This window comes from Salvelinus fontinalis, chromosome 10 (genome assembly GCF_029448725.1).
Source record: "Salvelinus fontinalis isolate EN_2023a chromosome 10, ASM2944872v1, whole genome shotgun sequence".
NCBI classification, from domain to species: Eukaryota; Metazoa; Chordata; class Actinopteri; order Salmoniformes; family Salmonidae; genus Salvelinus; species Salvelinus fontinalis.
This window is the reverse complement of record NC_074674.1, coordinates 28,990,572-29,018,350: the sequence shown is the minus strand read 5'-3', so window position 1 is coordinate 29,018,350 and position 27,779 is coordinate 28,990,572. Positions and strand designations below refer to the sequence as shown.

Genomic DNA, 27,779 nt, shown 5'->3' with positions numbered 1-27,779 from the left:
AGCAAAGCAGCCACAAACAATGATGCTCCCGCCAACATACTTTACAGTTGGGATGAGGTTTTGATGTTGGTGTGCTGTGCCTTTTTTTCTACACACATACTGTTGTGTGTTTCTTCCAAACAACTCAACTGTAGTTTCATCTGTCCACAGAATATTTTGCCAGTAGCGCTGTGGAACATCCAGGGGCACGTTTGCAAACTTCAGACATACAGCAATGTGTTTTTTTTTAGACAGCAGTGGCTTCTTCCTTGGTGTACTCTCATGAACACCATTCTTGTTTAGTGTTTTACATATCGTAAACTCGTCAGAGATGTTGGCATGCTCCAGAGATTTCTGTAAGTCTTTAGCTGACACTCTAGGATTCTTCTTAACCTCATTGAGCATTCTGCGCTGTGCTCTTGCCAGTCATCTTTGCAGGACGGCCACTCCTAGGGAGAGTAGCAACAGTGCTGAACTTTCTCCATTTATAGACAATTTGTCTCACCGTGGACTGATGAACATCAAGGCTTTTAGAGATACTTTTGTAACCCTTTCCAGCTGAATGCAAGTCAACAATTCTTGATCTATTTTGTTCGAGGCATGGCTCACATTAGGCAATGCTTCTTGTGAATAGCAATCTCAAATTTTGTGAGTTTTTTAGAGCAAGGCAGCTCTAACCAACATCTCCAATCTCATCTCATTGATTAGACTCCAGGTTAGCAGACTCCTGACTCCAATTAGCTTTTGGAGAAGTCATTAGCCTAGGGCAGGGGTGTCAAACTCATTCCACGGAGGGCCTAGTGTCTGCAGGTTTTTGTTTTTTCCTTTCAATAAAGCCCTAGACAACCAGGTGTGGGGAGTTCCTAACTAATTAGTGACTTTAATTCATCAATCAAGTACAAGGGAGGAGCGAAAACCCGCAGACACTCGGCCCCCGTGGAATGAGTTTGACACCTGTGGCCTAGGGGTTCACATACGTTTTCCAACATACACTGAATGTTTAAATTATGTATTCAATATAGACAAGAAAAATACAATAATTTTACTGTTATTAGTTTAAGCACACGGTCTATTGTTGTGACTTAGATGAAGATCAGATCAAATTTGATGACCAATTTATGCAGAAATCCAGGTATTTCCAAAGGGTTCCCATACTTTTTCTTGCCACTATCTCCTGCATTGTAGTAGCAGCAGCAATTTATCCAACATTACTAAGAAGGTGAAAGCAAAGGCAAGAGCTATGATGAGTTGACGCTATTCAAAGTATTCTAGCAGGGCCTCTGCAGTGCAGTCAACTCAATATTTCTGTTTCAGGTTTGGCTGCTTGGGGAGTCGTGGTCATCGCTGACCCTGTGGGGAAATCACACAGGAAGGCGTGAAGATGCTCTGACAGATGGAATTATTTGAAGCTGCTGAAGTATATGCCATGGTCATATCCAAGATCACTTTGGCAGATAGTGATCTTGGCATAATGGATGAGAACATGCCAAAGACTATTATCATCTGTCAGTGTGACTTGTCTATAATACATGAAATAAATTGAGAACATGTGCACTTGGAACTACCTTGTGCAAGTAAGAATTTCATTGGATGATATATACCATGTGTATCCTGTACATACGACGAATACAACTTGAACTACCTTGTGTTCATGCCACCATGGCTGTATTTAGACAGGCAGCCCAATTCTGACCACTCACTAAATTGGTCTTTTGACCAATCAGATAAGCTCTGAAAAAGATCTGAAGTGAAAAGATAAGTCGTCAAAAGACCAGTTAGTGAGGAAGAAACAAAACAGAATTGGAATCTCGAGTCCATTTCATCTACTTCTGAACCATCAGAAAGACAGCCAATCATACAACTGCTCAATTCACCCAATGTAAAGGAACCATCACAATGGTGTGGAGTACCACTCTTTCCTCACGGAGTTTTATTGTATTTCATCACAGTGACCATCAGTCCAGTGACAAATGTAATTATAAATGACAGATATTGCACCCAGTCCATTGCGCTCACTGCATGAATGGTCATGTCAATGTTGAACTGTGATGAGACAGACACAAGGCTTTGGGCAAATAGTTTTATGAGTTGGCGTTGGGTCCCTTCTTCTTGCCAAATGTCGGTACCACATTCACAAAGCGCCTATTATACTGGATCCTCCTTTTAGCCCTACCAGTCTTCTTTTTCTTCTTCTCCTGCTTATCCACCTGTGAGAATGGTTATAAACATAGAGTCAGGTGTGGTGTCTTGACGTGCACACTAGAGACTAAGCAAACTTGCCAGAAGAGCAAGTCATGTTGAATATGCCACATTAATTTAATTTCTATTAAACACAAACGCCCACCTTGGGAGTCTGTCCCCTGACTTTCCCCGCTCTGGCCAAGGAGCCATGGACTTTGCCTGGGATAGGAAATGGAAATGAATCAAAGCAAGCCCGAATTCCGAATTCTCTTCAGAAAATGGTACAGAAACAAAATGTCTCAGACCTTAATCATTTCACATATTTACAATAATGTTCAAGAATGTTTAATTATTTGATCACTTACCTCCCAACAGTCGAGGGTTAACCTCAAGAGTGCTGAACTCCAGTGCCGATTGGCCAATCACAGCATCGTCCTGCAGGGGTTCCCCGCACAGAAAAACCACCTGGTCATCACAGGAGAGTCCCTCCAATGCCTCAATATGAGCCTTGTGGAGAAGGAAAGAGAACAAAGAGCTGAATGTGGTTAACCTTTCATGGTCATCAATTAACTTTTAAACCAAAAAAAAGTTGGCAGACCAAGGGACAATAGTGCTATACTTCACCTTGATGTCAGCGACAGTTTCTAATCCAGACACCTGAAAGGTGTGGAGAGTCTGAGCACGCACAAACAGCTGCATGGTCAACCTGTTTAAAATAAGATGGATGATGTTAGGTCAGTGTGTCCTACAATCCTGAAAGACCCAAAGGGCTGTGCAGGGTTTTGTTCCAGCCTAACACTAACACACCTGATTCTAACATGGTCACCAACAGGGTTTAATTTAACTTTTAACTAAGCAAGTTATGTATTAGTTTGTTTCTTCAGACTTATGCCAGAATAAACGGTGAATCAAATGTCCAACAACTAGTGCAAAGATTAGTAGTTTGTGGTTAATCATTAGCAACTGACGTGAAAGCTAGACTAACCAGAGCGGTAGAACAATATATATTTCCTGTCGACATCAAAGACAACTTTTTTTTGTTTAAAATGTCATTAAACTTTTGAGTCCCTTTGTTATGAGTTACAAAACAGAATTTAAACTTATTTCATGACTCACCAAAGTCTCGCAGTGTAATGATCGTGTGCTTTGCCAATGGTGTTTGGCCTGGAAATGGAAAACAGGAAGCATTTCATTGCGCATACCTGTGACGTAGTATTCTCTGATCCCGCCCACGTGTGGTGGTCGAGAAAAATGATGTCGCGCTCCTTCATAAACAGTACCACAATGTTATGCAGATGATTTAGGGAAAGTTTCAAGCTTTACGACCACACGGCAAGAATACCAAATACTACGATACGGTTACGAGTGAGCTATTTGATACCCATATACAGTACCAGTCAAAAGTTTGGACACACATACTCATTCAAGGGTCTTTCTTTGGACTATTTTCTACATTGTAGAACAATAGGGAAGACATCAAAACTATAAATAACACATATGGACTCATGTAGTAACCACAAAAAGCGTTAAACATCAAATATATTTTATATTCTTCAAAGTAGCCACCCTTTGCCTTGATGACAGCTTTGCACACTCTTGGCATTCTCTCAACCAGCTTCACCTGGAATACTTTTCCAACAGTCTTGAAGGAGTTTCCTTCTCTCTGTGGTCCAACTCATCCCAAACCATCTCAAATGGGTTGAGGTCGGGTGATTGTGGAGGCCGTGTTATTGTCCTGTTGAAAAGCAAATGAGAGTCCCAATAAGCACAAACCAGATGGGATGGCGTATCGCTGCAGAATGGTGTGGTAGCCATGCTGGTTAAGTGTGCCTTGAATTCTAAATAAATCACAGACAGTGTCACCATCACACCTCCTATTTCATGCTTCACGGTGGAAACCACACGTGCGGAGATCAACCGTTCATCTACTCTGCTTCTCACAAAGACTAGGCGGTTGGAACCAAACATCTCACATTTGTAATCATCAGACCAAAGGACAGATTTCCACCGGTCTAATGTCCATTGCTCATGTTTCTAGACCCAACCAAGTCTCTTCTTATTGGTGTCCTTAAGTAATGGTTTCTTTGCAGAAATTCGACCATGAAGGTCTGATTCACGCAGTCTCGTCTGAACAGTTGATGTTGAGATGTGTCTGTTACTTGAATTCGGTGAAGCATTTATTTGGGCTGCAATCTGGGGTTGGTCACTCTAATGAACTTATCCTCTGCAGCAGAGGGTCTGGGTCTTCCTTTCCTGTGGCGGTCCTCGTGAGAACCAGTTTCATCGTAGCGCTTGATGGTTTGGCGACCGCACTTGAAGAAAGTTCTTGAAATGTTCCCGAATTGACTGACCTTCATGTCATAAAGTAATGATGCTGTTGTTTCTCTTTGCTTATTTGAGCTGTTCTTGCCATAATATGGACTTGATATTTTAACAAATCTATGGCTATCTTCTGTATACTTCTGTATACCACCCCTACCTTGTCACAACACAACTGATTGGTATTAAGAAGGAAAGAAATTCCACAAATGAACTTTTTATTTTATTTTTATTATTATAATTTTTTTTTATCCCCTTTTCTCCCCAATTTTCGTGGTATCCAATCACTAGTAATTACTATCTTGTCTCATCGCTACAACTCCCGTACGGGCTCGGGAGAGACGAAGGTCGAAAGCCATGCGTCCTCCGAGGCACAACCCAACCAAGCCGCACTGCTTCTTTAACACAGCGCGCCTCCAACCCGGAAGCCAGACGCACCAATGTGTCGGAGGAAACACCGTGCACCTGGCCCCCTTGGTTAGCGCGCACTGCGCCCAGCCCGCCACAGGAGTCGCTGGAGCGCGATGAGACAAGGAAATCCCTACCGGCCAAACCCTCCCTAACCCGGACGACGCCAGCCCAATTGTGTGTTGCCCCACGGACCTCCCGGTCGCGGCCGGCTGCGACAGAGCCTGGGGGCGAACCCAGAGACTCTGGTGGCGCAGTTAGCACTGCGATGCAGTGCCCTAGACCACTGCGCCACCCGGGAGGCCCACAAATGAACTTTTAACAAGGCATACCTGTTAATTGAAATGAATTCCAGATGACTACCCCATGAAGCTGGTTGAGAGAATGCCAAGAGTGTGCAAAGCTGTTGAATTATCTCAAATATAAAATATATATTTTGATTTGTTTAAAACGTCTTTTATATGTGTTATGTAATAGTTTTTATGTCTTCACTATTATTGGACAATGTAGAAAATGGTCAAAATAAAGAAAAACCCTTGAATGAATAGTTTGTCAACTTTTGACTGATACTGTATCTTCTTTCAAAAATAATTTACGTGGCCGAAATTGTTAAAATTGAAGTAACAAACATTAGCTAGCTAGCTAAATGTAGTAATGAATAAATTGATATTAGTGTAGCGAAATGCTTGTGCTTCTAGTTCTCGACAGTGCAGTAATGTCTAACAAGTAATCTAACAATTTCACAACAACTACTGTATACACACAAGTGTAAAGGGATAAATAAGAATATGTACATATAAATATATGGATGAGCGATGGCCGTGTGGCATAGGAAAGATGCAGTAGATGGTATAGAGTACAGTATATACATATGAGATGAGTAATGTAGGGTATGTAAACATTATATAAAGTGGCATTGTTTAAAGTGACAAGTGATACATTTATTACATCCAATTATTCATTATTAAAGTGGCTAGCGATTTGAGTCTGTATGTTGGCAGCAGCCACTCAATGTTAGTGATGGCTGTTTAACGGTCTGATGGCCTTGAGATAAAAGCTGTTTTTCATTCTACTTTGATGCAAATTAGCATTTTCGAATCAGAGAGTAAATAGAGCAGAATATATTGATAGTCACCTTGTCTGAGAGAGATTTACATGGTTATCAAAACGTCACGCCAGGGTGAGCTACACAAAGCACACCCCTTATTTTAAGTGTTTCTAAAATCCTCAATGGAAAAAATTATTGGTGGAAAAACGATTGGAACCATTTCCCTGTTTGACCCCCATTTGATTTTCTTAGTCACTCAGATAACATATTAACATGACAAAATGTGTAGAATTTCAGGAAATAAGCTTTAAAACTGCCCAAAAAATCTGCACCCCATTGCAAAATGTACAGAATTGCAGCAAATTAACTATTAAACTTTTTCTCTCCGCATTCAAGAGGGGGGGGGGGGGTGTGGCCAAACCAAATATCCCCTATTTATTTATTTCACCTTTATTTAACCAGGTAGGCCAGTTGAGAACAAGTTCTCATTTACAACTGCGACCTGGCCAAGATAAAGCATAGCAGTGCGATAAAAACAACAACACAGAGTTACAAACAAACGTACTGTCACGTTCCTGACCTGTTTTCTGTTGTTTTGTATGTGTGTGATGGTCAGGGCGTGAGTTTTGGGTGGGCAGTCTATGTTTTCTGTTTCTATGTTGGTTTTGGGTTGCCTGGTATGGCTCTTAATTAGAGGCAGGTGTTTTGCGTTTTCCTCTAATTGAGAGTCATATTAAGGTAGGTTGTTCTCACTGTTTGTTTGTGGGTGATTGTTGCTGTGTCTGTGTTTGTTGCACCACATGGTACTGTCTCGTCTCGTTCATTCGGTCGTTCCTGTTCATGTGTTCTTCGTTTCATGTAAGTTCGTAGTTTAGGTCTGTCTAGTTCGTTTTGTTGTTTTGTAATATTATTCAAGTGTTCTTCGTGTGTTTAGTTTCGTCTTGTTAAATAAAGTTCATTATGTATTCACAACCCGCTGCATTTTGGTCAAATCCTTGCTACTCCTCTTCGGATGAGGAGAAAGAGGAAGCACGTTACACATACAGTCAATAACGCAAAAGAAAATTAAAATAGAAAGATCTATGTACAGTGTGTGCAAATGTGGAAGAGTAGGGAGGTAGGCAATAAATAGGCCATAGAGGCAAAAATAATTACAATTTAGCATTAGTACTGGAGTGATATATGTGCAGATGATGATGTGCAAGTAGAGATACTGGGGTGCAAAAGAGCAAGAGGGTAGGTAATAATATGGGGATGAGGTAGTTGGGTGTGCTATTTACAGATTGGCTGTGTAAAGGTACAGTGATCGGGAACCTGCTCTGACAGCTGATGCTTAAAGTTAGAGAGGGAGATATAAGACTCCAGCTTCAGAGATTTTTGCAATTCCTTCCAATCATTGGCAGCAGAGAACTGTAAAGAGAGGCGGCCAAAGGAAGTGTTGGCTTTGGTGATGACCAGTGAAATATACCTGCTGGAGCGCATGCTACGGGTGGGTGTAGCTATGGTGACCTGTGAGCTGAGATAAGGCGGGGCTTTACCTAGCAAAGACTTAGATGACCTGGAGCCAGTGGGTTTGGCGACGAATATGTAGTGAGGGCCAGCCAACGAGAGCATAGAGGTCGCAGAGGTGGGTAGTATATGGGGCTTTGGTGATAAAACGGATGGCACTGTGATAGACTACATCCAGTTTGCTGAGTAGAGTGTTGGAGGCTATATTGTAAATGACATCGCCGAAGTCAAGGATCGGTAGGATTGTCCGTTTTACAAGGGTATGTTTGACGACATGAGTGAAGGAGGCTTTGTTGTGAAATAGGAAGCCAATTCTAGATGTCATTTTGGATTGGGGATGCTTAATGTGAGTCTGGAAGGAGAGTTTACAGTCTAACCAGACACCTAGGTATTTGTAGTTGTCCACATATTCTAGGTCAGAACCGCCCAGAGTAGTGATGCTAGTCAGGCAGGAGGGTGCGGGCAGCAATCGTTTGAAGAGCATGCACTTAGTTTTACTAGAATTTAAAAGCAGTTGAAGGCCATGGAAGGAGTGTTGTATGGCATTGAAGCTCGTTTGGAGGTTTGTTAACACAGTGTCCAAAGAAGGGCCAGATGTATAGAGAATGGTGTCGTCTGCGTAGAGGTGGATCAGAGAATCACCAGCAGCAAGAGCGACATCAATGATATATACAGAGAAAAGAGTCGGCCTGAGAATTGAACCCTGTGGCACCCCCATAGAGACTGCCAGAGGTCCGGACAACAGGCCCTCCGATTTGACACACTGAACTCTATCTGAGAAGTAGTTGGTGAACCAGGTGAGGCAGTCATTTGAGAAGCCAAGGCTATTGAGTCTGCCGATAAGAATGCGGTGATTGACAGAGTCGAAAGCCTTGGCCGGGTCGATGAAGACGGCTGCACAGACCTGTCTTTTATCGATGGCGGTTATGATATCGTTTAGGACCTTGAGCGTGGCTGAGGTGCACCCATGACCAGCTCGGAAACCAGATTGCATAGTGGAGAAGGTACGGTGGGATTCGAAATGGTCTGTGATCTGTTTATTAACTTGGCTTTCAAAGATTTTAGAAAGGTAGGGCAGGATGGATATAGGTCTATAACAGTTTGGGTCTAAGGTGTCTCCCCTTTTGAAGAGGGGGATGACCGCAGCAGCTTTCCAATCTTTGGGGATCTCAGACGATACAAAAGAGAGGTTGAATAGGCTAGTAACAGGGGTTGCAACAATTTTGGTGGATAATTTTAGAAAGAGAGGGCCCTAGGGCTTGCCCTGCATAAATGTGTGGAATTGGGATGGATTGAATGACAGACACTACTTCTTATCCCTTTTCAATGCATTTGTCAATGAGTTTTTTCATAAATGAGTTATCAGGAGCACGCGAGAATACATTTCTCCCTTCAAAAACAGACATTGTGTAGCCCAGCTTGAGAAGCCAAGAGTGGGATATTAGCATCTACAGAAACACATTTGTGGAACGACTGATAGCACCTTCACGAGTTTCCTTTCCCCCTAAACATGATGGTCCTTCCCCATTTGGCTGGACTCCTCCATCAGGTGAAGCTTGACACCTTATGCTATCCTTTGTTTTAAGGCAAATGGAGAGCAATGGGGTTTGGTTCTCACACTGATTCAACTTCTGCTTCAAATACCTTACTACATTTAAATTTGTTGTTCGAGTTGTTTTACGCTTCTAATGTTCTGTACATCATTTATCTGCCAACACTTAGTCGTTTATAGTCTCATATACACATCTCTCATAGGCCTTTTCTCAATTGGATTTGCTGAACTCCTGTGTCCTCTCTCCATCCTCTCTCGCCTCCTTTTGAAAAAAGTCAAAGATAATGAAGGAGGGGTGGCGAGTAGAGGGAAGGTGTATGGAGATGTGCTTGTTTGAAATGAAACGGTCCTTCTCCACTGCACGTCATCAGGCAAATTAAGTTTACAGGGGTGTAATCCCAAAAGAAATGTGTAAAGTGCTAAAAACACATTTAGCTGTTGTGCTAGACATTTTAGAGATCGTTTTTAAATGTTTGCATGCTTTTCTCCTCTGAGAAAGAAATATCTGATTCAAATGGGGTGTGGCAGTTTTCAAAACTCTTCCAAAGAACTCCGGTAGGTTACACAGAACTCGGTAGGATACACATGACTATCCTCGATGAAAGTGGCTATCGAGGAGGGCCGGACGCTTTTCCATTAGCCTATAAACAAATTAACACTCTCCTCGACCATGTCATGGAGGAGAGAGGAAAGAGGACAGACTTTTTCTCAAATGAGACCATAGTCTCAGCAAACACACCTTGGGTATCAGGTGCTATTTACTTTATGGTTGATTAACCTCAATTAAATATTTTTCCTATTTTTCTCACCCCCTTTAGCCGAACATTTTATAGAGGTGCCTCTTGCTTTACCATACATGATCTGTCGCTCCCGAATGCACAATGTTCCTGTCTACACTTACCTCACCCATGGCAGCCGCAAGACAAGGTTGAAGGGGACATCTGGGTGAGTGTGACAGAATTTCTAGTGTTCTTCTGTCAAAGCATTGAAACTTCTACAGAATTGCATATCAGTAAGTATGACTGGCTGGAAACCAGAGTAGAAGTATAAGAGCTGTTGTATTTATCTAGCAACAACTTTGGGTTGAATGTTATGTTTTCCTGTCACTGTGCAGTTGTTTCACCCTGATTAATCCTGCTACTTTTGTGTCTCCTGTCAGGCTTTTGAGAAGAATGTTAAGGAGTACCTGCAACAGTTTACTGGCAAAGACCTGCCAACCCAGGTCAATGAAGTGACCATGACAATTCGAGTCAAAGATCACTTTGATACAGCGCTGAAGGAGTTGCTGGTGAAGAAGGGATTCTAAGTGGACCTTTGGCGAGGAGGTAAACTGTCGCAGAACAGTTGTCAAAGAAAAATAGTGCTTACTTTTCTATATGCACCCAACATTTTGAAATGAGTGGATAAATAAGAGACAGTTGTTTATTTATGTCCATGTCAATTATATTTGTTTGTATGTAACACCTTATGCTCAAATGACAAGAGTTCTTCAAATTTGAATCATTAAATGGCCAATTGCTATGGGGGATGTCTGCTTTATTTAAAACAAATGTTTTTATATCCACAGGAACAATATCAGTTGTAAGTTTGAAGTGTGATTCTTGTATTCATTGCTGTAAAATAATACCACAGCTTATCAGTGGAGGTTCCTCAGATGAGGAAGAGGAGGACCATCCTCAGTGAATTTCATAAAAATGAAATTGTAAAATATTTAAAGTTATAATTTTTAGATAAAACTAAGAATATTCACGTCACCAAATAATTGATTAAAACACTGTTTTTCAATGAAGGTCTACAGTAGCCTCAACAGCCCTAGGGTAGGATAGCACCATGGTGTAGCCGGAGGACAGCTAGCTTCCATCCTCCTCTGGGTACATTGACTCCAATACAAAACCTAGGAGACTCATGGTTCCACCCCCTTCCATAGACTTACATAGTAATTATGACAACTTCCAGAGGGTGTCCTCCAACCTATCAGAGCTCTTGCAGCATGAACTGACATGTTGTCCACCCTATCAAAGGGTCAAATAAGTAATTTAGTACTGGAAGCATAAGCTACAGCTAGCTAGCACTGCAGTGCAGTGCATCAAATGTGGCGAGTAGTTGACTCGAAAAGAGAAAGACAATAGTTGAACAGTTTTGAACAAATACATTTCTTCTAAAATGAAGGAGCCGCAAGAGAGAGATTTAGTTAAAAAAAAAAGTAGTTTCATTTTCACTTACTTAGCTAGCAAATGCAGCTATCTAGTTTAGCCTACTCAAACACCCTGCTAAAACAAATGGATGCTATGTTAGCTAGCTGGCTATGACTATCCAACACAACACTGAAACTCTTCCAAGTCAGGGTAAGCTTTTGGTTTTACAAATGTATTACCACCAGGGCCTGCAGGTGTAAGTGCTAACTAAACTGCTTACTGACTACACTAACGTTACTGCATGATTGTAACGTGTTTACTAACTCATTAGTTCTATTAGCTATGTTGACTATGACGTTACTTTAGCTAATATGGCGACAACGGTATAGGCTGTGTATAGCGGTTAAGATATGGTTTGGAAAGTTTTTTTTGCCTGGTCACATACAGCTGATGTGTTGTGCATTAAAGTCTACAAGCGAAGGGAAAAGGGTGAGAGGAGGAGAGCGCATAGATGCGAGAAGGAATACAACGTGGCTGCTATGATAGTGAGCTGGGTTTACGCGTGATAAGGGGTGTATTCATTCTGCCAATTCTGTAGAAAAAAATTAATGGAACGAAACGGGGATAAACCTACCTTAATTTGTCCATTAGAAACTTGTTTGCAACTGTTGGACTAATGATTACACCCTAGATCAGCTAGATGCATGCAAGAGTGTGCAAGGTGGTATTGAATGTGTCACTGTTTACCCATGTGTTCGTCTGTCCCCTGAAATGTTTCTCTTGACCTGTGTGTACCTACGTTGTAAACTTTCATTCATAGGCCAGGTTTTAGCAACCTCATGCAGTAGCCTAAAACTAACCCTTTTACATTGTACTGGGTGAATGGCATATGAATGACAGTCATCCAATATGCTGTAATAGAGATAAGGCCATGATCATAAAGAAAAACGGCACCGACCGCCAGTGGTGTTCATTGTTTTGTGGTGTAGTCAATACTCCATACTGGCAAGTTAATTTAGGATCACTAGTTACCACAGCCACAAAGTCATACACCCCGCCTATTTTTACAATTTATCTTCTTAAAATGTGATTTGAAACCTAACCCTAGCGTTAACCATATTGCTAATCTTATGTCTAACCATAACATTAAATTAAGACCAAAAATAATTGTTGTTTTCATACATTTTTACGATATAGCCCATCTTTTACTTTCTGGCTGTGGTAACTAATGGAAACTATCTTCCGTGTCTGGCAGTTATTTGTTTTTGCGAGCGTTTTACGACGGGGAGACGTCATCCAATAGCGACAAACTCCGAAACCATTTACGGCAGAAGTTTTACTAACGTTTAGTCCGAAATAGTTAGTCGCACATGTTGCGTTCTTTGATAGTTTTAGGCTGATTAAATGCCGAAGAAATTGTAATTACTGTACTACATATTGAAGTATTAGGATTTACATGTGTCTGACGACGTACTGAGAAGGCTTCTAAAGGTACGGCCATAGTAGTGAAACAAGTTATAATATATTTTACATTGAATTCTGTAAGTGGAGTTGTAAAATCTGTCTTTCCTTTCAGGCAAATTGGACTTTCATCGTTTCACTCAACATAATTACATCAGCATGCAATGAGAAGTAGAAACTAATTTGCCCACCCAAAATCATGAATCCAATACTTAGACAGAGAATCCCTCCATCTGTGCGGAAGTTGTTGACTGACATTGGACCAAGGGATGAGCAACACTGCAGTGAATGGACTGACACAGAGCCCGAGACTGTCACTAGAGATGGAATTGAGCTTCCTGCCAGAGGAACCACCAATAGCAGTGGATTTCTGACACCAGCTACTGGGAAAGAGGATGGAGATGCAGACCATACAGATGCCACAACACAAAGCAAAGTGTGTGGGCTGTGCTTATGCAAACCTTTTTACTACACCTGTCCACGATGCAATGTACCTTACTGTGGCCTGGAATGCTACCGGAGTACAAATCATTCTGTGTGCTCAGAGGAATTTTATAAGGAGTCTGTGTTACAGGAGCTGAAATGTATTGGAGAAACAGAGTGTGAGGGGAGGAAGAAGATGCAGGATATTCTGCTAAGGCTGAGACATATGGCAGATGGGGCAGAAGGAGGGATGGAGGGTGTTTTAAAGACCGTTGAGGAGGAGATGGGGGGTAGTGAGGAGACAAAGGAAAGAGCACAGGTTTTAGACCTCCTCTCCAAGTTAGCAGAGATTCAATCATCTGGGGAAGGGAATGTGGAGGAGATTTTAAACAAACTCAAAGAGTTAGGAGACAAGGATGAAGAAGCAGGGCAGGTGGTTTCTGCAAATGTTGGAGACGTCGATGAGGGGGTTGAAGGCGCCGAGGAGCTAGACTTGGCTGACAGGCTCTCGGGGCTGGATATCGATGCTCTCTCTGAGGAGGCATTGTGGGACCTGTTGAGCAGCCAGGAGAAGGAGAAGTTTAGGAGTCTGGTGAAGGGTGGTGCTGTAGGAGCTCTGGTCCCCCTGTGGAGACCCTGGTGGGAGCAGCACGAGGAGGGGGAAAAATCTCTGATGGAGGTATTGAAGGAGGAGATGGTCGAGCCAGGAGATGATGCAGCAGGACAGGGAGGGAGCAGGACAAGAGAAACAGTGAAGACAAATAAAGGACAGGGGGGGAGTCTGCAGAAGGAAGAATGGGCAGGTTTATCCAGTTGTGAAATAAGAGAGGCAGAAAGTCAAGTTGTGGTCATTGCGGATAATGAAGTCAAGGATTCTGGGAAAAGACTTGAGAGTGTGGGTAAATCAGGGAAGGAGCAGGGACAGAGAAAGGGTAAGGGAAAATACAGAAAAGAGGCGAGCAAGGCTAAGGGACCAAAATCAACCCCTGGTATGCCTCCAATCAATGTCAAAATCCCACCTCTGAGCTCCTTGTCATCCCATCCATCCCCTCTTGTTCGCCATGGCTTGGTCGATGCACTGTTTGGCTACACCTTCGCCCTACGCCTGTTCAATGGTGACATCGAGTCAAACGTAACTCAGGAGTTTTGTCAAATGGTTCTCACTGTGTCCGAGGCCCTAAGCTCAGGCAGGGTGTTCAGCTCCCTTCAGGAGACCCTTGAGGGAGGGGAGGCAGCCATTTTGGCCGGGGGCTACTTTGACCGAGAGGACCCCAGTTCCCCAGCCAGGGCTGTGGAGGCTGTGGCTCATATTCTGACTGGGAGAAGTAAGCAGGATGTCGTTGGATACTCCTTGGCAGCTTTGAGCCAACTCCGTATGGTGCTATCCCAAGCCAGGGCAGCTCTGCCCAAAGAGGGAGATGAAGGGGACATGAGAAAGAACTATTTCCTCGCGGGGAAGAAATGTGAGTTCTTTCAAGCTTGGGTGTCTGACAATGCCCAGGAGGTGAGAAGACTGGCCGCTGGGTTATGGAGAGAGCACAGGAAGAGGGAGGATGAGAGGAGTGCTTTGCAGAAGGAGAAGAGAAGAGTTGAAGAAAGCTGGAAGAAGGGAAGAGGGAAAGTGAAGGGTGTGTTGATTGAAGAAATAGATTGAGAACATTTTGGTATTTTATGACAGTTAAGTAAATATGAGTCTCTTTATTATCTTGTTTTCAGGGCAAGCCTGGTATTTGTTTGTATACCATTTTGTAAAAATGTATTCTGACTGCAGTTACCATTGAGACATGTTTATTGTTTTGTTTTTTAATTACAATTCAGCTATGCAATAAAGGTCATGTAAACTAATAAGGCTTACATTTCAGTTATCAATATTAAAGAAATGGGCCTACACTGTCGTTCTAAAAGAAATTGTCCAACATTACCTTAATTTCAATACATGCATAAATTGTCATGATAATTTGAATATACTTCAGATTAGTGCTGTTAGACGTCTAAGTTACTGAAATGTGACCAATCTATTCATTTGAAATTGAGTTTAGGGCTGGTTGCCCGGACAGAGATTAAGCCTACTTCTCGACTAAAAAGCACTTTCAATAGAGATTCTCTATTGAGCATGTTTTTTAGTCCAGGACTAGACTTAATCTGTCAGAGAGGATCTTATGTATTTTCTAGGTACTTACCATGCCAGGGCCATGAGAAGGTCTCCTAAGTAGTTAGGATGGCGGACGAGGCCCCACCAGCCTGACACCAAAAGGCGCTTCCCCATGGCTGTGGCAATAGTCTCCAGGTCTACAGTAAGGCACGGGGGAACTTTTTTCAGTTTTGGCAGTCATTTGAGAGAGCTCAGATTACAAATTATTCACACTCCATCTGCTCTTTTTAATGGGCCCAGATTCTACTCTGTGGTGCTTCCTGCCATCCACTGTATTCATATCTGCACTTCGATCCATTATGGAAAATACAATTTGAAACAGACAGTAATAAAGCTGTCGCCAGAGAGAAGACCAAATTCTATCTATTCTCTCAAAACTGTTAAACTGATTTAAGAAAAGTTTATTAACAAAATATGTGTGGATGTTGCCATGCCAGGAGATACCAGAACTCTAATCAACAATTTGAATTCCGACTTGCAACACTGGGATGCATAGGGTCCCATCTGAATTGGTTCTTCGGGGAGTTGGATTTTCTGAAGATATAATACCCAACACCTAATGCCAGGTAAACAGGAAGAGAAAACCGGAAACAGGAAGAGAAAAATTACAAACCATGAATAAGGGTACATACAATATACCAAATATTCAAATGATTAAAATAAGCATTCACACTGCCCCACACCTTGAAACTTGACTTACCATTCAATGTGACTATAGCTGTGGCTCCTAGAGGACTGTGGGTGCACCACCAGGAAGTCAGCCTGCATGCCGTATGTGAAAGGAACCCAGGCCAGGTCCCCAAAGGCTAACAAACCCAAAGCCATCATGCACTATGTCCATGGTGGTCAGTACAGCCTCCTGCAATATCACATTCTCCTTTCAAATGAAACATTATACAGCACTGCAGAAATGTAATGAATTAATTCAGGGCTCAATTATACATTCGTAGTGTACCACCACAAATAAAATTGGCATCATCATCGGAGATCACTCTGCTACCACTGTTATTTTCTGTGGACTGTTCCTGTGGACAGTCCTCCTCTCACCTCCTTCCACAGAGCATCCGCCACGTAGAGCAGCTGGAAGCTGTTGACCAGTATCATGGCCAGGGAGGCGGAGTCCCGTAGCTCCACCTCTTTCATCAGCATCCCAAGGTTAATCACCAACTAATTGAAAGAGAGTATGTTGGATCAGATAAAAAAAATATATATCAACACAATTACATTTAACTTGATAAAATGTAGTCATCCTTTTCCACTCACCCAGCCAATCAGACCTGGTCTCAGCTCACAAAAGTATTGCAGATCGAAGCTTCCAATCCGTGGGTTCAGCTCTCGTCCCATAAATAAGTAATACAGAGAGTTTCCTATGTGAGATATAGCAGGCTTGAGCCTATACAGAAAAACCTCTGATACATGTTCATGTATAATTTTGTTAACTATATATTTTCCATTTATTATTTCCCTAATCCTCCACCTTTACCTGTGTTTCTCCCCTGGGCGAGGGCATGGTGAGGGGCCCAGAAGGAGCATATGTAGAGGTAGAGGGAGAGGAGGAATGACACCCCAATAGCACACACTGCCAGGGGCAACAACAGCTCAAAGAGATACCCCAGGGGCATCCCTAGCCATAGTGGCAATGTCAACAGCACAGCTGTGATGCACAGGGCATGAAAACCTGTAGAGAAAGATAGCACGATAGAAACAGAGCTAGAAAGGGTGGGAGATCAGAGAGAGAAAGAGATACAAAAACAAGAATTAGTTGGGAGAGGGAATCATAAAACAAAGAGGTAGAGTTTGGACTAAGTAGCTTACAAAAATATAAATTAGTCTTTGGACCAATGGCATGCATAACTCAAGGTCAAGGACACCTGGCAGTAGATAAAAGGAAAACATAACCAGTTAACTCCTTCCACCCAGATCAATCAAACCTGCCAGAAACTATACACACACAGGGGTAACTGACGATTGACATTGGAACCCACTGCTTAAAAAGCATTACTATAGCGAGCAATAGTAATGGAGTCTTTTTGTGGGCACTAACCCGCCATGGTTCATTGGGCAATTTAGGAATTTAGTTTTTGAAGGATTTTTCTATAAATGCCAAAAATAAGGTCTGTGGTAAACACAGGTTTAGGTTTAGGAGATCTTATACATATGAGATAATCTTCATCAGATAACGTCACTTTTTGTGAATAGCGGAGGTGCATAAAGATGGCGGCCCCCATGGACGTGTTTAACTATACTGGTTGGGACCAGAAGTCCCCACAAGAATAGTGAACAAAAAACATTTGACCAACTGGGGATATTTTGTTAGTCCCCACAAGGTCAAAAGCTATTTCTAGGGGGTTTAGCGTTAAGGTTAGCATTAGTGTTAGAATTAGGGTTAAGGTTAGGAGCTAGGGTTAGGTTTAGGGAAAATTGTATTTTGAATGAGATTGAATTGTGTCCCCACAAGGTGAGTTATACAAGACTTTGTGCACTTACCACAAATTCCTTCTTTTACTCAGTTCGCCGTATTGTACTTTGCTATCCGTTACTCTTTTCTTGTATGGTGATTAGCAGAGTATACATGATCCCAATTCTAGCTCCAAGACAGCAACAATTTGAAAAAAATAAAATAAATGTAGATTGTGCTGATTTGTTATCACATTGAAACATATCGCGCTCCGTAGTTTAAAAAAGAATCTGTGATAGTGCTAACACAATGATGTCATAACTTAATTCCGCCATCTTTATGCATGTTTGCCATTTTGAAGCATTTATATACGAATAAAAAAAACACATAAAACATAGTCTTCAATATTCATAAAGGTCATGTTTACTGACTGATATTATATCATAGACCAATGTGTTAACCTCAGACCTTATTTTAAGTGTTTATCCAAAAACCCAATTCTTTCTCCATACATTTTCCCCATAGGAATGGCTGAACGAATCAGAGTAACTCAGTTAGAACTACAAGCTGACGAGCTCTATTGCACCCACCAACACTACAATACCGTTTATGGGGTCCTTGAGTCTCGATCCATCTTTCAGCTCCATACCCTCAGACAGCTGCAGGTAAGACAGAGACAAGTATATCAGCCAAATCTCACATGACAACACAGTCAATCGACAAGAACTCAAAGGTATTCCTAATTAATAGCTGGTCTCACCTTCCTAATAGGCAGCAGGTAAAGGAAGATCTGGAGGGTCATCCAGCCCAGTATGAGAACAGGGGCCATGGGGTACCATAGCTGGGCTGTGGAGGGAAGGACAGGGGGCTACTGGAGCACGCTGGCCACAGGGGAGCGACATACACACAGCAGGTAAAGCACCGTCAGGGGCAGGAAGACAAGGATGCAGGTGGCACCTTCAGGGGAGAAGAAGTGAGGTGAGTTGAGAAGACTGACTGAGAGTGGGTGCGAGATGGGATTGCGCAATATCCCTTTTTAAAGTGAACCTACAAAATTTGTATTATTTTTAATAAAACACACACTATTGGACTAAATTCCCTCCAAATTCCCTTTCCGCTTGTGAGGATTTTTGTTTGTTTAGCTTCATGATCTGTCTCCTGTGAGCATTTTAAAAGGAGGACACTGGTAGAGAGCTAAACTAAGCTAAGATACATCTGTATAGGCAGCTCCATTTCGGAGCCTAAATGTATTTGGACTAGTAGACTGTAATAGTCGTACTGTATTGTTGATGTTGAGAAATAAAACATAACTCAGAGCCAAAATAGTTTCTCTATAGCGTAATAAGGATACGAGGCGATTTAATTACCAAAGTCATAGACAGGTTATACAACATATATAGGTTATATCACAGCAGAAAAACAATTACATGCGCTTTAATAGATACCAGGAACAGTAAACCGTTTTGCGCTGGACGTAAACCAACAATATTAAAGGGTTTTTCATCGTAGCATAATTTCTAGCATCACTCACCTGTATTCCTCATGTATGCATACTCCAAACAATAAACACACTGCGACCATAAGAACGCGTGCACCGAACCGCCCCAAAATAGCCCCTCTGAACATGTCCCATCTCTAAACCAATTAGATTAAGCCATGGCCATCAGAAGTGAGTGGAGAGGGGAGTGTTAAAACCAATCAAATTTACGCTAGGGCGGTGACCACCTTTATCAAACGTCCGAGAAAAGTGGTCAAATGTCTACTGTACACCTTTTAACTCGACTGCGCGCTTAATGGTTGCGAGAGACGGGACTCATGCTTATGACATTTGAGGAAGTACTGATGTTACACATTTCCAATTATTTCCAATGATTCCAGTCATTGATTCAAACTACGATCAATCAATCAATTATGATTGAAAAATATTTTACTAGGCAAGTCAGTTAACAACAAATTCTTATTTTCAATGACGGTCTAGGAACAGTGGGTTAACAGCCTTGTTCAGGGACAGAACGACAGATTTCTATTTTGTCTGCTCGGGGATTCGATCTTGCAACTTTCCGGTTACTAGTCCAACGCTCTAACCACTAGGTTACTTGCTGCCCCACTTAGAACACAGACACTTTATATAGCATACTTTACAGAGATGAATACTTGTAACACAATCATTATAATTTAGTCTGCAGAATTAAGTGTGCAAAACAGAGAAGAGAAAGAAAATAATTGAGATCACATGACCTTGAAGGTAGGAGAGGCAACTCAGTACCTCATCTGTTTATGAATGTAACTTTTTTGTATTACAGCATATTACTACATTACAATTTTAGTAATTAGCAAACAAATGATTATAGATGCACCCCACCCAAACATCCTAATTTAGACAGGCAGCCAAATTCGGATCTTTTTTCCACTAATTGGTCTTTTGACCAATCACATTTTCACATCCTCTCTCCAGGGGGTTGGTACAAAGTGGATGTTTCCCGTTTTTCAGGGATACAATATTTTTTAACCAAAGCTTCCATTTACCCTGAAAAAACAGATGTGGGAACTCCGTTCAGGCGTCTTTTTACACCTGCCACATTAGGTTATTTATTTAATTGGTAAAAATACCAATTAAAGATCAGAATTAGTCTGGCTGTCTACATGCAGCAATAGTAAGTAACCTTAATCCTCCTACTGATCCCACATTTACATCATGGGAATCCAGTGTGTCCAGCAAAATACCTATTTTTTAAGTCTTCCAGTTCAGTTGACTTCAATGTTCTTTTTTTTTTTTTTTTACTCTGTTACACACCATTCAATTTCACCATCGCATTTCACCAGTTCCTCAACCAATGTGACCTCTAGCCTTTAACCTCTCTCACAGATGACCTCAATGACGCTCTGCTCCATGGGAGCGGGGTCCAGGCAACGGTGGGCAGTGCTGCCCACTATCTCATCGAGCAGGAAGTGGACCAGGTTCTCATCGGAGACAAAGCGCCAGAGGTACATCTGCAGGTAGTGGCAGTCCACCTGAATCTGTTGCAGGCCATAACGGCCAAAGGTACGCAGGCGGACACACTCCAGGAACGTCTTCAGACTGATCTTTATGATTCCCGTCAACACAGAGACCTGAGAGCAGAGAGATCAAGACAGAAAGAGTTGAGGCAATAAAAAGGCTAATGGAGGGGGGGCAGGGAACCAGAGCTGTGTCCAAACCACTCACTACCCACCTTGTTAAACTCCACAGGACTGAATATTTCAACCCGCTCAGAGAAGAGCTTGTGTATGTTACTCAGGAGATTGGTATCCATAGGAGCACTGCAGAGAGACAAAACCGTTCTTAAATCTTTATCCATTGGGGAAGATAGCAATCATCCTAACATTTGACTGACCCTGCCTCTGCCAAACCTCCACACATTGTGATGCAGTGTATATTATGTCATTATAAACATATTGTGTGTTAGGCAACTGTAGATCAGGTACCTAGGTGTGTAGCTAGGGGCATAGCGGGTTTGCTGCCTCGAACTGCTATAGACAGAGAAGGTCCTTTTGCTGGAGTCACTGCTGTGGGCTTTCCTCACCCCCTCCTCATAGAGAAGACCCACCTGTAGGGCAACACAGGGAGAGAGGGACAGATCAGGGAGTAGTAAAGCTGTTAAGATTCCTAGCACTGATGTTGCTTTTGTCCACTCACAATTATACAGTAATTACAGTTTTCCCACATTGTAAAGCATGTTTACCAAAGGGTTTTAAATAGATAACGGGCCTTACCTGCACATCAATAGAGGTGGTATCCTCCACCACTCTCTTCATCACAGCACGGACATTCCGGGGCTCGATGGTGTTGACCCAGTCTCGTGTCTCCACACTCTTTCTCAGCATCTGGGATATGATCAGGCCCTGAACCTGTCCACAGCAACAGAGAAGGGGTCAGCAGAGAAATAGAAGGACGAGGCCTGAAGTGGCCATTTGCAGCAATAGTCATTTGTTGGTAAGAAGGTGGGAAAATGTGTACCTTGACATAATGGTTCAGTAGCCTCTGTGCTGCCTCTCTGGCCTCTCCACATAAAGCTGTGACTGCAGTTACAGGAGAGTGATGCTGTGAACACAAGAGAAACAAGAGGATATAACAGCTTGTGTAATAGCATGTGATACACATTTCTCATAACTAAAGAGGACTTCTTTTTCTTACATTCCCACCAATTGCTTTCAAGAAATCTTCAGAGATTCATTGGCACATTTACCTGCACGAGGAACTGTTCGTCTGTGAGGGTGAGGATGTAGGTGATGGTGGAGGTTTCATAGTCCAGGCAGAGGCGTGACAGCAGCAGTAGGAGGGCAGGGGGTGTAGAGCCGCCCCGGTCTCCTGCACTCTCACAGAACTGACGCGAGGACTGGCACACAAACTTAATGAAGTTAACCACCAGGCTCTCACGCACACCGTGGCTACAAAACTCCCCCTGAAGAAAGAGAGAGAGGAGAAAAAGATCCAACCGGGATGTCAATGTTAACATACAGTTAGTTACATAAATGGCATTAAAAAAATATATGGGGCCAACTAACTAACCACCAATAGCATGAATATTCATCTAGCTCACCTTGAAGTAAGGCTTGTTGGAGAAGGTGATGTCCTTTGCAGTAAAAAGGTGCACGGATGCCAGGACTGACTTGATCTGATTGAGAATGGAGGCAGACAGAGTGGAGAGGAGCTCTGGCAAGCTGGCCGGAGCATCTTTCCCGGTACCTGGCCCCCCTAGATGAGACCCACCTCCGGCTGAGCTTCCACCCAGCCGAGGGGCTGCTAGGGCCTGCCTCACGTCTGTCAGGCTGTTCAGGTAGAAACTCTGCAGGGCTGCCAGGTACTGCTTGATCCTCTCCCTGGCTGCTCGCACTACGATCTCAGTCCCCTGGCTGGGCACAGCAGACCCAGGCAGCAGTTTGGCCACGGCCTGGAGCCTGCGGTGGAAACGGTCCAGAGCCCGGACCAGGAGAGAGTTGTCTCCAACACTTTTCTCCTCCTGTATCCTCCTCTCAACCAGGAAGAAGTAGCGGGTGGCCAGGGCATCCACAAAAGCATGCAACTTGCCAATAGCCATCTGGGGGATGTTTTTGGAGGCCATTTCACCCTCTTGCGGACGGTTGACAAACAACTCTTGGTACGAGGCAATGACCAAGCAAAGGCTGCTGACGAATTCATTGCAACCTCTGTCTATAAATTCCAGAATATCAGTCCTTGAGCTGGGAGAGAGGAAGGGATTTTTTAGAGAGGAGGGGCCAGTGGGAGATCCAGCAGTGGGTTCAACTGACAATCTGCGGGCGGGGCCAGTGTAGGGATCTGTCACTGCTGTGGGTCCAGAGGACAATGGTGGTCTCAGCTCCGCCTCCAGTCCTAGGAGGTCTGCTTCCAATCGTGACTGAGCGTGACTCAGGAACTTGTCACAGAGTTCCTCTGCCGGCTCATCCAGCTGCAGCAGAAGCTCCACACACTCTGAAAGGTCCTTCGCACTCGAACCTCCATCTCTGCAAACACATGCAACACCAAACAAACATGAGGCATTCATGCAGTTATAGTGTAGTATTAACCACGTTTCCATCCACAATTTCTATGCGAGTAAAGTCATAACGTACAAAACAAAATCACAACAGCTGTGATGGAAACAGGAAGTTTCGATTACATTTTATAAATGGCGACATGGTGGGATCTTTTTGTTAATTACAATTAATTATGTGAGAAGTGGCGGTGGAAACGCCTTTATGCACAAATATTAATATAATAACCATCATATCGAAGTAAACTTGGAGTCATGCGATGATATGGTGTGTGGTCCTCCCACTACGACTCGGGAAATCATGCAGTTTATTAGGCTACAGATGAAATATGTTTATATGAACTTCATAGGGTGCTGAAAGTGCACAGTGACGAGCTTGATGCTCCTTTCCAATAAATATCGAAGGTCTTATTGACATGATGATCGATGCTTGACTGCCGTTTGACAAATAAAAATATTCTCGCTCGTATCCATAATAATCTCATCAACCACACTGTATCTGTGAGCTGTTGACTAGAGCGCATGTGCCAAGACCAGGGAAGGCACATTTGCTATTTAACAAAACCGTTTTTTTACAAAACTATCGGTAGAGCTGAAAATACGATGGAAACACATTTAACTTTATATTTTTATTTGGTACATGAAAACGAAAGCCAAAAAGTACATTTTGTGTGCACTACGTCATGATTTTTAATCCACAAAAAGTAAATTTGGTGGAAACACACCACTGGTGGGAATATGCGCATATTTTCTTTATGTGAATGGAAACCTACCTAGTGCTATATAATATGAACCAGAAATTAAAATTAAAACATCATTGTTTTGCAACCATACCAAAGTGAATAGCAACTGAACGTTTCCTGAGACTCCTACCTGAATTTCTGCCTAAGCTCCTGTGCCAACTTGTCCATGATGGCATGACAGTCATCCTGGATGCCCCTGAAGGAGGGCATGTGGCTGTACTGCTGCAGCACGCAGCGGGCACGGCGATGGGAGCTCACTGCCTGGGCATAGGCCTGCAGCTCCAGGCACTTATTCAGCCTGGCAGGCAGCTCAAACAGGAACTGCAGCTTCCTCAGGAGAGTGTGGACTCCTGGGTGAGGGGTGGGGGGGGGGCTGCGTTTAGACAGGCTGCCCAATTCAGATATTTTTCCCACTAATTGGTCTTTTCACCAATCACATTTTTTTCAGAGCTGATCTGATGGTCAAGTGATCAGTTCGTGAAAAAAATATCAGAATTGGGCTGCCTGTCTTAACACCGTAGTAGACAATAATGTGTATAAACCCTGGATGACTGACAGAGGGCGCTGTATTGAAGACACTGCCCAGCCATCTTGGTAATCGTCCTCCATTGTAAAGCTATAAAAATGAATTTATTAATGTCTACATTCGTTATTGACACGTTTACTCTATTACAGACAGCTAAATTCATACTTCAATGATATTATGTGAGCTAAACATAAAAATAAACATTTAAAATGTATATAAAAACATTTTCCTTAAAGTATTTTTTATTTTTTGTACTATTGTTACCATCCCCACTTCAATAAAAATGACTTAAATACATGTACTTTTGTCCTTAAAACATTTAATTGAAATACTGTAGAGTTCCATTCATTCCTATGGAGGACTGCTCCTACTGGGGAGTGCCAATATGGCCAACGGATGGCTTCAAAGCCTCAATGGCCAATACATAGCATCAGCAATCTAGGGTTTATATACATAATTAGTAGTAGCGTATTATGAAGTGGTTCACAGTCCACACAAGTAGTCTTACAATGATAGATATATGACCAAGAAATACGATTTGTTTATCTAGTTTTCATTTCAGGCGGTGGAGGCGTCACCTCGGGTTTCATTACCAACCTGACAGTTTGGTGATCTGTGCATGCTGGTCCTGAAGGGTCCCACTGATGCGTGCACTGAAATCTGTGATAGAAGCCATGTTGGTAGAGAGACAGTCCATTTCATCCTCCATCTTCTTAAAATCATTCTTCATTTTTCTGATTGTGTCTAGTAGGAGAAGATGAGGACATTCATTAATTCATTTACATTTACATTTAAGTCATTTAGCAGACGCTCTTCATCACATGGTATACAGTATGTGCACAGAACAGAGTGAGACCAACATGATCCAATTCAACAACATGATGTCCAACGCATTGCATACACTATCACCTATTGTCTTACCTGTGGCAGAGATGAACTTGTTGTAGTTCTCATACACCAATGTCTGCATGTCACTGTCCAAGGAGCGGATCTGCTTCACCATGCAGCTCTCCTGGTCCATCAGCTCTCCGAGGGAACATTCTCTCCTGAGCTGCAGACACCAATAGGACTCAAAGGTCAGTTTTGAAGACAACAGACAGCTACTGTACTACCTGGATGACACCAATCATTTCTATATACACTAGATGACAGGTGTTTTGTAGCCTCTATCTTGGCACTCCCTCACCATTGTAAAACATATTTAGGAAGCTATATAAATGTATTTATTAATATCTACATTTGCTTTTGCCACGTTTATTCTATTACAGACACCTTAATGCATACTTTTAAATGATACTATACAAATTAAATATACATTTACACTACCGTTCAAAAGTTTGGGGTCACTTAGAAATGTCCTTGTTTTTGAAAGAAAAGCAATTATTTTGTCCATAAAAATAACATAAAATTGATCAGATATACAGTGTAGACATTGTTAATGTTGTAAATGACTATTGTAGCTGGAAACGGCTGATTTTTAATGGAATATCTACATAGGTGTGCTGAGGCCCATTATCAGCAACCATCACTCCTGTGTTCAAATGGCATGTTGTGTTAGCTATTCCAAGTTTATCATTTTTAAGGGCTAATTGACCATTAGAAAACCCTTTTGCAATTATGTTAGCACAGCTGAAAACTGTTGTTCTGATTAAAGAAGCAATGAAACTGTCCTTCTTTAGACTAGTTGAGTATCTGGAGCATCAGCATTTGTGGGTTTGATTACAGGCTCAAAATGGCCAGAAACAAAGACTTTTCTTCTGAAACTCGTCAGTCTATTCTTGTTCTGAGAAATGAACGCTATTCCATGCGAGAAATTGTCAAGAAACTGAAGATCTTGTACAATGCTGTGTACTACTCCCTTCACAGAACAGCGCAAACTGGCTCTAACCAGAATAGAAAGCGGAGCGGGAGGCCCCGGTGCACAAATGAGCAAGAGGACAAGTACATTAGAGCGTCTAGTTTGAGAAACAAACGCCTCACAAGTCCTCAACTAGCAGCTTCATCAAATAGTATCCGCAAAACACCAGTCTCAACGTCAACAGTGAAGAGGCGACTCCGGGATGCTGGCCTTCTAGGCAGAGTTCCTCTGTCCAGTGTCTGTGTTCTTTTCCCCATCTTAATCTTTTCTTTTTATTGGTTAGTCTGAGATATGGCTTTTTCTTTGCAAATCTGCCTAGAAGGCCAGCATCCCGGAGTCGCCTCTTCACTGTTGACGTTGAGACTGGTGTTTTGCTGATGCTTTAGATACTCAACTAGTCTAAAGAATTACAGTTTTATTGCTTCTTTAATCAGAACAACAGTTTTCAGCTGTGCTAACATAATTGCAAAAGGGTTTTCTAATGATCAATTAGCCTTTTAAAATGATAAACTTGGATTGGTTAACACAACGTACCATTGGAACACAGGAGTGATGGTTGCTGATAATGGGCCTCTGTATGCCTATATTCCATCATATTCCATTAAAAATCATCTGTTTCCAGCTACAATAGTAATTTACAACATTAACAATGTCTACACTGTATTGCTGATCAATTTGATGTTATTTTAATGGAGAGAAATGTGATTTTCTTTCAAAACAACATTTCTAAGTGACCCCAAACTTTTGAACGGTAGTGTATATACAAACAACGTATCATTTTTGGAAAGTTCAAATCTTTCTGTTCCCACTACACCAAAAAAATGCTTAAATACATGTAATTTTTATAATACATTTAATTAAAAATAATGTAGAATTATATTCTTTCCTATGGAGTGCTGCATCTTTTGGTGAGTGCCAATATGGCCGACCGGTGCCTTCGAAGCCTGTCATTGGCCAATACATTGCGTCAGCAATCCAGGGTCTTGTTTATATACACCACTTGGTGACACCAATGACAGACAAGCAGTTGGCTCCCTCGTACGGTAAAATAATAGCAATCCTTTGCCACTGTAAAAGCACGTTTTGCCTTTCACGTATTGTCTTATGGTCAGTGAATATCGAGTTATATGTGTCGCATCCAGACACAGAAACTGGATTTTACCTTATTGAGATAAACCTCAGGATCGAAATGCGGCCCGTTGATATCGCAAGGATCCATGGACTCAGCTTGATCCACGGTCTTTCCTTCCTCGTTCAGCCCATAGTAGAGCTTCAACATACCGTGCACTCTGCGCTTCCGCGCTGGGTCGGAGTCAGGTGGGGTGGTGCCCGGAGCCGTAGCATTAATATCCCCGTCCATTTCGACCGAATATCTGCGAAACAAACCAAATAATAGCTAGCTAAATACAACTGACAGCCACCTAAACAGACAACCAGCTGTTCCCCGACACTACCAAACCTGCAAGAGAATTACCGTACTGTCATGACGAGATGCTTGTAAAACACGAGCCAGTAGGTGGCAGCAAGGACTCAAGGAACACAAAATCAAGACATTA

At 42.4% G+C, this 27,779-nt stretch overlaps 2 protein-coding genes and 2 pseudogenes across 2 annotated transcripts; 2 read left to right on the top strand and 2 right to left on the bottom strand.

Moving 5' to 3' along the window:
- Positions 1-9,801: 9,801 nt before the first annotated feature.
- LOC129863271 (39S ribosomal protein L49, mitochondrial-like) lies at positions 9,802-10,521 on the top strand (annotated as a pseudogene).
- A 2,011-nt stretch (positions 10,522-12,532) lies between these two features.
- On the top strand, positions 12,533-15,556 carry znhit2 (zinc finger, HIT-type containing 2). Its single transcript, XM_055936400.1, has 2 exons — positions 12,533-12,622; positions 12,708-15,556. The coding sequence occupies exon 2, from the start codon at positions 12,792-12,794 to the stop codon at positions 14,667-14,669; it is 1,878 nt and encodes a 625-aa protein (XP_055792375.1). The 5' UTR covers positions 12,533-12,622; positions 12,708-12,791; the 3' UTR covers positions 14,670-15,556.
- On the bottom strand, positions 14,787-19,174 carry LOC129863942 (delta(14)-sterol reductase TM7SF2-like; annotated as a pseudogene).
- On the bottom strand, positions 18,889-27,734 carry vps51 (VPS51 subunit of GARP complex). The gene is made up of 11 exons (XM_055936399.1): positions 27,386-27,734; positions 25,287-25,416; positions 24,963-25,109; positions 23,970-24,189; positions 22,146-23,067; positions 21,792-22,007; positions 21,563-21,646; positions 21,319-21,453; positions 21,031-21,152; positions 20,778-20,865; positions 18,889-20,676 (listed from the first exon to the last, which is right to left on the bottom strand). The coding sequence occupies exons 1-11, from the start codon at positions 27,581-27,583 to the stop codon at positions 20,416-20,418; spliced, it is 2,523 nt and encodes an 840-aa protein (XP_055792374.1). The 5' UTR covers positions 27,584-27,734; the 3' UTR covers positions 18,889-20,415.
- Between the last annotated feature and the right edge of the window lie 45 nt (positions 27,735-27,779).

Excerpts from the sequence above, each read along its gene's own strand:
- znhit2 (XM_055936400.1), top strand. The coding sequence starts at position 12,792 with ATGAATCCAATACTTAGACAGAGAATCCCTCCATCTGTGCGGAAGTTG.
- vps51 (XM_055936399.1), bottom strand. The coding sequence starts at position 27,583 with ATGGACGGGGATATTAATGCTACGGCTCCGGGCACCACCCCACCTGAC. Across the intron at positions 23,068-23,969 it reads GAGCTTAGGCAGAAATTCAG|AGATGGAGGTTCGAGTGCGA; the intron begins GTAGGAGTCTCA and ends ATGTGTTTGCAG. Across the intron at positions 22,008-22,145 it reads CCAACAAGCCTTACTTCAAG|GGGGAGTTTTGTAGCCACGG; the intron begins GTGAGCTAGATG and ends CTCTTTCTTCAG.